This window comes from Aulostomus chinensis, chromosome 6 (assembly GCF_037954235.1).
Source record: "Aulostomus chinensis isolate RoL2024-O1b breed Wild chromosome 6, RoL_Achi_v1.0, whole genome shotgun sequence".
NCBI lineage: Eukaryota > Metazoa > Chordata > Actinopteri > Syngnathiformes > Aulostomidae > Aulostomus > Aulostomus chinensis.
The window spans coordinates 1245001-1256326 of NC_141325.1; the positions used below are offsets into that span (position 1 = coordinate 1245001).

General features: G+C 50.0%; 1 protein-coding gene across 2 annotated transcripts in view; it reads left to right on the top strand.

Moving 5' to 3' along the window:
• The window catches only part of snx2 (sorting nexin 2), a 20380-nt gene extending 9355 nt beyond the window's left edge, over nt 1-11025 (top strand). The window contains exons 5-16 of one of the 2 annotated variants that reach the window (XM_086205695.1): nt 527-570; nt 832-973; nt 1060-1138; nt 1929-2004; nt 3051-3164; nt 3650-3743; nt 4207-4412; nt 4550-4693; nt 7002-7013; nt 8687-8767; nt 8850-8921; nt 9005-11025. In XM_086205695.1, the coding sequence (XP_086061821.1) occupies nt 527-570; nt 832-973; nt 1060-1138; nt 1929-2004; nt 3051-3164; nt 3650-3743; nt 4207-4412; nt 4550-4693; nt 7002-7013; nt 8687-8767; nt 8850-8921; nt 9005-9055 (1115 nt within the window). In that variant the 3' untranslated portion in view covers nt 9056-11025. The remainder of the gene's footprint in view (nt 1-526; nt 571-831; nt 974-1059; nt 1139-1928; nt 2005-3050; nt 3165-3649; nt 3744-4206; nt 4413-4549; nt 4694-7001; nt 7014-8686; nt 8768-8849; nt 8922-9004) is intronic. The other variant, XM_086205696.1, reaches the window with a different exon arrangement.
• The last annotated feature ends 301 nt before the right edge of the window (nt 11026-11326 follow it).

Genomic DNA, 11326 nt, shown 5'->3' on the forward strand with positions numbered 1-11326 from the left:
AGTCTAGCATCTCAGTGTCCTGCTTCGGCAAGTAAACTGTAAGAAAGTAAACTGAAGAATCCAGGCTGGAACGCCTCTGACATTCAGATAAATCACACCGTACTGTCGTAATGTATCATGTGACGCCGTCGACCAATCAGCTGTCAGGAGTCCTGGGTAATGGAGTTTAGTTTCTCTTTTGGACCGTTTTACCAGCAGAAATACTTTTCTTGGTCCCTTGGATGTGACAGCACGCATGAGAGGATTCAGTTTGTGTTTCCTGTTACCTTTCAAACCCGTTCTACTGCGTTGAGAAAAGGTCGCCCTCTCCGTGTTGAGAGGAAGTCCACAGGTGAAGCGTGGAAGTGACACATGACAGGGCGATCAACAAGCAGCCTGTTCTTTTCAAATGAAAGGAACTAAAAACTGAAAGGAACTAAAAACTGAAAGGAATGTCTGACGTGTCCCATTTTGCGGTAACTTGGCCAACACTGATGTTTACGAGATCGTTGAACTGCAGGTGAATCTGTGTCGTCTCTGTGCTCAGGTGATGGGATGAACGCCTACATGGCCTACAAGGTCACAACCAAGGTGAGTTCTCACTCTCTTCTTCTTCTTCTTCTGTTGAAAGTGAAACCTGCAGCACGTTGACTCACCAAATTGTTACTCGGCTGAAACGCCGGCGTCCGCCTCCTGTCCTGAGGTCTGCTGAGCGCCACACGTCAGCAGAGCGACGAGCTGCTCGCCATTTGTCACTGTTATCTAGTGGTGAGGGTTGTAGCGGCGCTCGTCTCAGCCTCTGGTTGGTCGAGGAGGTTCCAGACGGCGTGTTTGTGTTCTCTCTCTCTGCAGACGTCCATGTCTCTGTTCAAGCTCAACGAGTTCTCGGTAAAAAGGCGTTTCAGTGATTTTCTGGGTCTGCACAGTAAACTGGCATCCAAGTACCTGCACATAGGCTACATCGTCCCCCCCGCCCCGGAGAAAAGCATCGTGGGTAAGTGGAGCCAGAGCACTCACATCATGGTTGCTATGGTGACAAACATCAAACATAGTCACTCACGAGCCTCTCGCCATCTACAGGGATGACCAAGGTGAAGGTGGGGAAGGAGGACCAGTCGTCCAATGAGTTTGTGGAGAAGAGGAGGCTGGCGCTGGAGAGGTGCGACCATGAGGACAAACACAAGGTCATCGCTGCTGCGTGGTGCATTCAGGGAATTTCTGATGTCAGGGAAGGAAAAATCAGTCTGCATCTCTGTAGCGGGAACGCGTTCATCTACATCATTCACTCGACACAGAAGCTCCGCCCCCAACCGGTGCTTCGGGTTGTAATCGCAGTGACACACAGCCAAACCACCGTAGACGTATAAATGCTCGCGCGCACATCGTGTGTGTGTGTGTGTGTGTGTGTGTGTTTCCACAACTGTTGTAAAGATCAAATCGGTCAAACTTTAAAGGCTAAAAGGTCAAACTAGAAATATTAGATACATCATTATCACAACGTGCACGCGAGTGTGCGTGTGTTTGTGCGTGTGTGTGCCAGGCTGACTTTCTATTGCCCTTTACTGATAGTGTTTGACTGGCAGGAAGGTCAACCAGAGATGCTGATGGAGGTCAAAGCTGCAGAACTCAACATTGATGGACGCACACACACACACAAGCGCATGCACACACAGACCAACAAGCTAGCACCTAGCTAGCATGCGTTGCTGGTGGTTTTTGATGCTTTGACTTTGCAGTTTATACAACGTGACTTTGACAAGAATGAATGAATCATCCTGATACTCCTGGAACCTGAGAGGTGAGATCACTCTGTTACCATGGAGACCAGGCGCGCCTTGAAGTCAGGATGGAAGGGACAGGAAGCAGCTCCTGGGTCCAGACGGGACCATCAGACCCTCTTTGACCAGATTGGGTGTCTGGTTGTGTTCCTTCATTTCTGTTTCTGTCAGGTACCTGATGAGGACCGTGAAGCATCCCGTGCTGCTGAAGGACCCTGACGTCATGCAGTTCCTGGAGAGCTCTGAGGTAAACAAACAAACAAACAAGAGGTTTCGTTCAAAGGAACCTGCCACGACTCCCAGTCAGCGGTGCTGGTGTTGGTTTGGTTCTCTGACCGTCAGCAGGACTCTCCAGAACCTCCTGGCCCTGTGGTGAGATTTCAGTCTGGATGATGAGGTCAAACCTGAAGATCGCCAATAAAACTGCCTCAGGCTCCAGGCGCTGCCGTGTTTCCTGTTTCCTTGCTTTATTGTCCACCGCAACTAAATGCTCTGTAACATCCTGTCTTGCCCCCCCCCCCGACACCTACCTCCATGACCCCCCCCCCCCCACACGCACACACACACACACACACACACACACACACACACACACACCACTCCGGACCGGATTGTGTTGCGAGGAAGCCAGCAGTCGTCGGGTCCAGAATAAATGGGCTGGTGTCACTGATTTTAACAGATGAATCACTCGGACGCTTGACCGAGCGTGGCGGTCCGTCCGGTCCACTTAATGAAACACAACCGGGGGGGGCCGCAGCTGCAATTGAAACCTGTTTTTACCCTCCACCTCCGCTCATTTAGCCTGAGAGCCCCAGGGACCCGGCCCTCCCCCCACCGCTGCTGCTCCTGTTAAATGAGATTGGGGGTGGGGGTGGGGGTGGGGGTGGTCGGGCCTCCACCTTCAGAGGAAACCCCCCGTAAGTCCACGACTAAAGTAAACTTTTACAAAATGAAGAAAAATGAGGCTGTTTTCAGACGAACGAGGAGACGACGACGTTTTCAGCTGTGATGCAGCGTTTGTTACCTGCTCTTTGATTGGAGGGTAAACGTGTGAGACATGACAATCAGACGGGGGGAGGAGGGGAGGGGGAGGAGAGAGAGGAGAGGAGAGGAGAGGAGAGGGTTTCAGGCTGGCCAGGAGAGCAAATAAAGAAAATAAACAAAGTTAACAAACGAGGGTGAAATGAACGAGAACCTGAGAGACTCTGAGTGGATGGAAGAAAGAGAGAAACCTCCTTGTTTGTTTCCTGCTTACCCCCTCACCCCTGTGTTTGTTTGTTTGTTGTGGTCTAGTTGCCGCGGGCTGTCAGCACTCAGGCTCTGAGCAGCGCTGGACTTCTACGGATGGTGAACAAGGCGGCCGACGCCGTCAACAAGATGACCATCAAGATGAACGAGTCCGACACCGTGAGTGAAAGAGATGAGGTGTTGGAAGAAGACTGGATGAGAGCACTGAGAAGGAAGGAGAGATGGAGGGATGAGAGCACTGAGAGGGAAGGAGAGATGGAGGGATGAGAGCACTGAGAGGGAAGGAGAGATGGAGGGATGAGAGCACTGAGAAGGAAGGAGAGATGGAGGGATGAGAGCACTGAGAAGGAAGGAGAGATGGAGGGATGAGAGCACTGAGAGGGAAGGAGAGATGGAGGGATGAGAGCACTGAGAAGGAAGGAGAGATGGAGGGATGAGAGCACTGAGAGGGAAGGAGAGATGGAGGGATGAGAGCACTGAGAGGGAAGGAGGGAAGGATGGAGATGCTGAAGAAAGTGAATGATGAAAGAAGAGCAGGAAAACTAAAGAGATGAAATACATGATGTCAGCTGGATTGAAGTGTGTGTGTGTGTGTGTGTGTGTGTGTGTGTGTGTGTGTGTGTGTGTGTGTGTGTGTGTTCTAGTGGTTTGAGGAGAAGCAGCAGCATTTTGAGAATCTGGACGTCCAGCTGAGGAAACTTCACAGCAGTGTGGAGTCGTTGGTGTGTCACAGGAAAGGTGAGATTGTGTGTGTGTGTGTGTGTGTGTGTGTGTGTGTGTGTGTGTGTGTGTGTGTGTGTGTGTGAGTGATAAATAGCACATGTAATCAAGTCAATTACATGATTAGGCCCCTTTGACTCTTTCTCTGCCATTGACAAGATTTCCCAACAGCCCGCGCTGCCCCCGTCCGGTGCTAGAGGGTGCTACCGTGCACCTCTGACTGCAGGATCAGCTCCAGGAACCAGAGGAGGCAGCAGACCTCCAGACTGACCCAGGGTGAGGGGTTCCTCTGGGGGCCTGTGGTGCTGCAGCAGGCCCTGGGGGGTGGAAGCTCTGGGGCTCTCAGTGTGTGGAGACTGAGGCTCTGAACTTCCCAGCCAAGCATTCTGGGGCTTTTGAATGATGAGCCAAAAAAAGACTTGTTCCAAGTCTGCAAGTGCTCAGTTTTCCACTCGTGACCTTGTGTCTCCTCCCACTCCAGAGCTGTCAGTCAACACGGCACAGTTCGCCAAGTCGGCAGCCATGTTGGGGAACAGCGAGGACCACACAGCTCTGTCTCGAGCTCTGTCCCAGCTGGCCGAGGTGGAGGAGAAGATCGACCAGCAGCACCAGGACCAGGCCAACGCCGACTTCTACCTCTTCTCCGAGTTACTAGGCGACTACGTCCGCCTCATCACCGCTGTCAAGGTACGACCAGGTGGGCGTGTCTGTGACAGGTGCTTCAGCGTATCAGCTTGAAGGGGCTGCTTCCACCTGAGCATCTGTTTCTATGGCTGAAAATGTACTGTGTGTGTGTGTGTGTGTGTGTGTGTGTGTGTGTGTAGGGTGTCTTCGACCATCGTATGAAGACGTGGCAGAAGTGGCAGGACAGTCAACTGCTCCTGCAGAAGAAACGAGAGGCTGAAGCCAAACTCCAGTTCACCAACAAACCCGACAAGCTGCAGCAGGCCAAAGACGAGATCAAGGAGGTAGGAGGGGGGCGGAGCCTCTACACAAACACATCCATTTAACCGGCTTGGGGGGGGGGGGGGGGGGTTCCACTCACCACCACCTCACCTGTCCAACGCAACAGGATGTTGTTCCTGACAAAATCTGGAGCTTCAGATTAAAGTCGAGTGACTCGTCAAAGTAAAGTCAGGATTCGATTTGACCTCAGGTTTATGTGACAGTGATTCGTCACGCTGTCACCAGCAGGGACGTCCGCTGCAGCTAAACAAACGCACCTAGCTAACACACGGTGAGCGGAGAAGCTTCTCCACCACATCCCAACTCTGAATCACAATCACATGTTCTGTTCTACCTCATCAGGTGCGCCAATCAATACACGCCGATGAACGCGTGTCTGACAGAGAGAGCGAGGAGGTTAATTCACTGAACTCAAATCGTGAAGTGAATCCATCACGTTACCCTAACCCTGATGGAGGGAACATATTTTGCTTGTGTTGCTTTCAGGAGATTCCTGAGTCCTCAAAATCCCAAAAATTAGTGACAAAAATATCATTGGAAAATTCAAATTATTAAGAATTTAATCCAAAAAAAAGGAATTCAGTATCTCAGTATTTCTGAGAGTCGGACAGATCGACTCACCGAAGCTGCTGCAGGACTCAAGAACACGCTTCTCGCCGTTGGTACACAAGATAATGATTTGGTCATAACACACCGCGTGCAGCTGAGCGCATCGCCCCTCCCGTCTCTGAGGCGCCGGTGTGTCCAGTCAGCTAAAACAAACACACCTCACAGTGCAGTCATGTGAGAACTTTCTTTGACTTCACATGAGCTGAGCAGCCGGGAGGAGAAAAGTACTTTATTAGACCGTCTGTTGAAGCTGTCACCTCACAAATTCACCCTCCGTGTTGTCTGTCAGGAAACACACGCACACACACACCGCCGGCGTGGTCGGGGGTCTGGCGCTGGCGTGGAGGAGCTGTCAGATGGAAGGAGTTGGGGGGGGGGGCTGTCAGAAGCTGCAGACGAGGACAGTTCGCAGTAGAGTTACAACCAACATTTATTTGGAGCCGACGAGAGTTTTGCGGCTGTCAGGAGTCGGGTTTTGGTTCACGGCTTGACAACGAGCAGCAGAAAACACTCAGCAGCTTCTTGTGAGCAGTTTTACTTCACGCTGCTGCTGGAGGCTCGGGCGGCAGCGGCGGCGGCAGATTCTAACTCTCCGAAACACATTCATCACGTGACCTCCTCCTCCTGCAGCAAAGCAGCTGAGACCTGTGTTGGTGAAGATTGTCAATAAAGTTCCTTTGACAAAGAACGACAACGAAATTAATCAGACAGACAGGTGATAGTTTGGTGGGGGGGGGGGCATCTTGATTACCAGACTTTTAATAATTTTAAATGTGACGTTTGTGATGGAAAAACCACCATTAGACACTGATGAAGTTGACGTTCCCTCCAGAACTGTGGGAACTTTGGAAACCTGATGATACTGTGTGTGTGTGTGTGTGTGTGTGAGAGTGTGTGTGTGTGTGTGTGTGTGAGAGTGTGTGTGTGTGTGTGTGTGTGTGTGAGTGTGTGAGAGTGTGTGTGTGAGTGTGTGTGTGAGAGTGTGTGTGTGAGTGTGTGTGTGTGTGAGTGTGTGTGTGTGAGTGTGTGTGTGAGTGTGTGTGTGTGAGTGTGTGTGTGTGAGTGTGTGTGTGTGTGAGTGTGTGTGTGAGTGTGTGTGTGTGTGAGTGTGTGTGTGTGTGAGTGTGTGTGTGTGAGTGTGTGTGTGTGTGAGTGTGTGTGTGTGTGAGTGTGTGTGTGAGTGTGTGTGTGAGTGTGGGTGTGTGTGAGAGTGTGTGTGTGAGTGTGTGTGTGAGAGTGTGTGTGTGTGTGGGTGTGTGTGGGTGTGTGTGTGTGTGTGTGAGAGTGTGTGTGTGAGTGTGTGTGTGTGTGAGTGTGTGTGTGTGTGAGTGTGTGTGTGAGTGTGTGTGTGTGAGTGTGTGTGTGTGAGTGTGTGTGTGTGAGTGTGTGTGTGTGTGTGTGTGAGTGAGTGAGTGAGTGAGTGTGTGTGTGTGTGTGTGAGTGTGTGTGTGTGTGTGTGTGTGTATGCGCAGCATCTGGCTGAGACAAACGGTGTCATTTTGGCATTTTTAAAATTACAAGACGCCGTTTGGACGCCGGAGGGTTGAAGCATGAATTCACAGCTGCTTGTCCTCCTGCCCAGGGGTTCCCCTCGCTGGCTTTGGTTCTCCTCAGCTGCTCATGTCTTTGGATCTTCCTCTATGATTTCTTCCAACTTCTTACATTCTTTTGAATTTTTCCCGCCATGCCTTCCTGTTCCAGGAGATTGAGGAGGTAGGCCCCGCCCCGCCCCGCCCCGCCTGCGTCTGTCGTCCCCCTGCCTGCTTCACCACGTCTCCGCTCCTCATTGCTTCATTTATCGGTCACGTTTCTCCTTTTGTGTTTTCATGGTTTGTCTTGAGTTCTTTCATTCCTGCTGTCACATGAATTCATTTGTCACGACTCTGATCAAAGTTCTACGTAAAAGGGGGTCATCTTTGCTTGACCTGGAGGCGGAGCAAGACAAACGTTTTCATGTGACCCATCAGATCCCGACGTTCTCACAGTGGTTCTCCTGGAGGCTCCTCAGCAAACCAGCCAGCGACACGCTAGAACTCTGCTCCAGCCTCACCTTTAGATCTGGAATTCATCTCTGCGATCAGCTTTCTTGTTCAGAACGACAGTCAGTGTTCCTGCTTTTTACTAATTTCTTGCTGGTTTCCCCTCATGGCATGGTTCCCTTCTTGTAGAACTAACGGGCAGAACGCGGTTCCCTTCTTGTAGAACTAACGGGCAGAACGCGGTTCCCTTCTTGTAGAACTAACGGGCAGAACGCGGTTCCCTTCTTGTAGAACTAACGGGCAGAACGCGGTTCCCTTCTTGTAGAACTAACGGGCAGAACGCGGTTCCCTTCTTGTAGAACTAACGGGCAGAACGCGGTTCCCTTCTTGTAGAACTAACGGGCAGAACGCGGTTCCCTTCTTGTAGAACTAACGGGCAGAACGCGGTTCCCTTCTTGTAGAACTAACGGGCAGAACGCGGTTCCCTTCTTGTAGAACTAACGGGCAGAACGCGGTTCTTTTCACGGGACATCAAGCAAATTAAAAGTGTGCAAACTGCATCATAACCTTTTCGTGACGGCGTTGAGGGAAGTATTGATCGTGAGTTAAACACCAAACTTTCTATATTCATGTGTTGTTGGTGACTGAGAAACGTTTTGATTGAGATTTCAAAGCTGAGGTCACATGACAAGCTGAGGAATCTGATGTCATCCCAGCCGTTGTTGTAGTTCACTGGGGAAACCCAATTATTCATCTAAAATCAATAATAAGAACTACAAATCTCCACAGAAACCCAATTATTTCACAAAACCATCACCAACACGTTTCCATCCCAACAGAAGTGAGGCTGTGACCCTTAAAGGGACCTCCACCTTTTCTCCACCTGGACTCTTCAATGTGAGTCAGGAACAATCAGAGGGTAGAGGAGCGCTCCGAGTGGCCGTCATGTGCCAGTCGCCCCACTGGATCGCATCCTAGCGTTCTCGTTGTTCTCGCCTCCCTCTGGGACCTTTTACAATAATCTTGGTTTCCATCTCTCACTGAGAGCAAGAACGTAACCACAGGTTCCAGGTGGGGAAAAAATGGAAGTTCCCCTTTAAAGGTGTTAGAATTCATTCCTGCTCAACCCTCTGAACACCAGGGGGCAGCGTACCACCAGCACACAGCGTATCACCTCCGGAACTGCTGACTTTACTGTCCTCCGGTGTAACGAAGCAGTAAGAAAATGCTTTGGCCAGAGAGCTGAGAGTGCTCGAGAAACCGCGGCTGCCTGATGGCCTCATGGCTGACGCCGCCGCAGCAGCTAGCCTAGCCAACATGGAGGCGTTTGGTCGTCTGTGCTGTCGTCGGCTCACGTCAGGCGGGTTTGTCAGGGGTTGTGACCTGGTCCTGCTTCCTGTGTTTCAGCTGGAGGGGAGGGTCCAGCAGGGCGAGAGGGACTTCGAACAAATCTCTAAAACCATCCGCAAAGAAGTCAGCAGGTTCGAGGTGAGGGGGATGAACGTGTGATGGGAGGCGTTGGGTGAACGCATGAATCTGTTAATCTGTGAAAAAAATTATGTTTCAACAGAAAGAGCGAGTGAAGGACTTCAGAACCATCATCATCAAATACCTGGAGTCGCTGGTGCAGACACAGCAGCAGGTAACCCCCCCCACTGTTCCAGTATCGTCCGTCTGAATCGAGCGCACATCAGCAACACACCTGTCTGCTCCTGTCCTCTGCAGCTGATCAAGTACTGGGAGGCCTTCCTGCCTGAGGCCAAGGCCATCTCATAGACTACACTACCCATAACGCACCTGTCCTCCCAGATCAGCCTCCGCTCTCTTCTCCTGACTCTGCACGGACTGAAGAAGAGAAGTGAGCGAGCCAATCAGCTCCGCGGGACTTTTGGCAGTTATAAAACGAACTTTGCTCATCTCACTTTTCCCTTCACCATCTTCTTTTCTCCCTCGTTTTCTGCGCAACTTTGGTGTTGCAGCTCTGAGAAGTTCATGGCGAACCTGCGCTAACGATTCCCCACATGACCTTCTGGTGGCAGCATTGGACCTTGCGGTGTTTATAACCTAAAAGCTGTGATGAATGTTACTGTTTCCTGTGGGACTTGAACCCGACGCGAGCCAAGGACGGCGTTCGGCTCCACAGCGCCTCGGTGTCACCTCTGACATTCCAGTTACGTTGTCCGTTTGTTTCACGACCAGACGCACGTTGATGCAACTAGACTTTAAAAACATAACACCGTCGTTTCCTGCACCAAAACATATGGAACGCTCTCATTGGATGCTTTCTCGCAGCGGTGCTTTCTGGGAATCGTAGTTCAATTTTGTCCCTAAAACAGTTGCAATCTTTTTCTCAGCTCTTTAACTGCAGCAGAATTGTTTTCACTGGTCACGCTAACAGTGCTCATGATGCTAACAACAGCAGTCAGAGGAAGGAACCAATGTGCTTGAAACGTGGAATGCGTGCTGTGAAACTCCTGATGAAAGACGACTGACGTTTTATGAGATGTACTTCCTGTCACCTGGTCCGTCCACCACGGCACCACCAGATTTGCATCACAGTCTGATTTGCTCTTGCTAGTCTTCTTAGATTTACAAGTGGTCCGCCATCTTGAACAGCTAAGCACAGCAACGCACAAACGGTACCACATCATCCTGTGAGTGCAGGTTAGCGGCTAACAGCTAGCACATAACCTTTGAGACGCGATGAGTCATTGAACCACCGCAACTTGATATCAAATGGAATCGACTGTTGTTCTTTGCTGTGACTTGTAAAAGGTGAACTGTAGGGTGACGCGACAAAGCCGGCACGAGGTTTGAGCTCCAGACAAAGGTGTGTTAGCACTTAGCTAGCAGGGTGAAGATGAGGCAAAATTAGCATTTCTGTATCTTCAACTTATCACGTGATGTTTAATTTGAAAAATTTCCCCAAACTCGTCATTGACAACCAACTGTTAGCGCTGGCTAACCATTAGCTCTTTTGTGCTTTTATTTCTGCAATTTTCTGACACAAATCTGGTGGTGAGGAACGAAAATCGTGTGCATCTCTGCCAGCGACGCGTCCTCCTCCTCGTTGCTGTATGATCGCGAGTGAAGGCAACGTTCAGGCCCGCGGCGAGTGTGACACACGTGACGCGACAGCCCCGTTCACCGCTGCTGTCGGAGGGAAACCTGGGACGCTGTGTTTGGCGCCTCTGAGATGTGAATCATTAACAAAGTATGAAACCTGCAAGGTGAACAACTGGTTCTTCTGCTTACTGGTTCTGAATTTTGGTTTTTGCCATTGAGCAGGAAGAGCTCGATGCTAACAGGCTGCAGAGGAAGGAAGTTTGTGTGTGTGTGTGTGTGTGTGTCCGTGTGTCCGTGTGTCCGTCCATCTTTACTGGTTGTCCCGAAGTGTTTAGTTACCTGCTCTTGATCTTCTTCAGTTAAATTGAAAGCACATTTTATTGTGAGCTTCAAATCAAACATCCTGAATCAGATATTTTAATCTCTAATGATCACAAAACTGGAATTATTTTTGCTTAGATTTTTTTATTTCCTTGATTTTTTTTCCTGTTGTTCTATTCCACTTTGTGCCGCCCGATGATGTGCAATGTTTGAGCTGAATTTATTATTTTTTTCACAGATGATGAAATGATTTACTTGAGCAACAATTTTGTAAGCTTTTTGTTTTGACATGACATTTCTGCAGCGTGGCAGAGGAGACATTTGAGTACTTAAATTACAATAAAAATGAATGTATCTCATCCAGTTGTGGATTCTCTTTTAATCATTCACACGTCCTCTAAAGCTGTCAGTCGTATCAGCGGTGAGTGGCGTCACGTGTCTGAGTGTGAACACGCAGCAACTAAATATTTCACTGGAGCTTCTGAATAAAAGCAGATGTTAATTTGTTTTCTGCAGAAACCTGCAGCCTGAGTGTGACAGCAAGTCAATGGTGTGACAGCCACAATGCAAAGTAACACAACCAAACATCTGACAGCCTGTACGCTCTGTGTGTGTGTGTGTGTGTGGGGGGGGGGGGGGGGTATGCAGAGTTGATGTGAG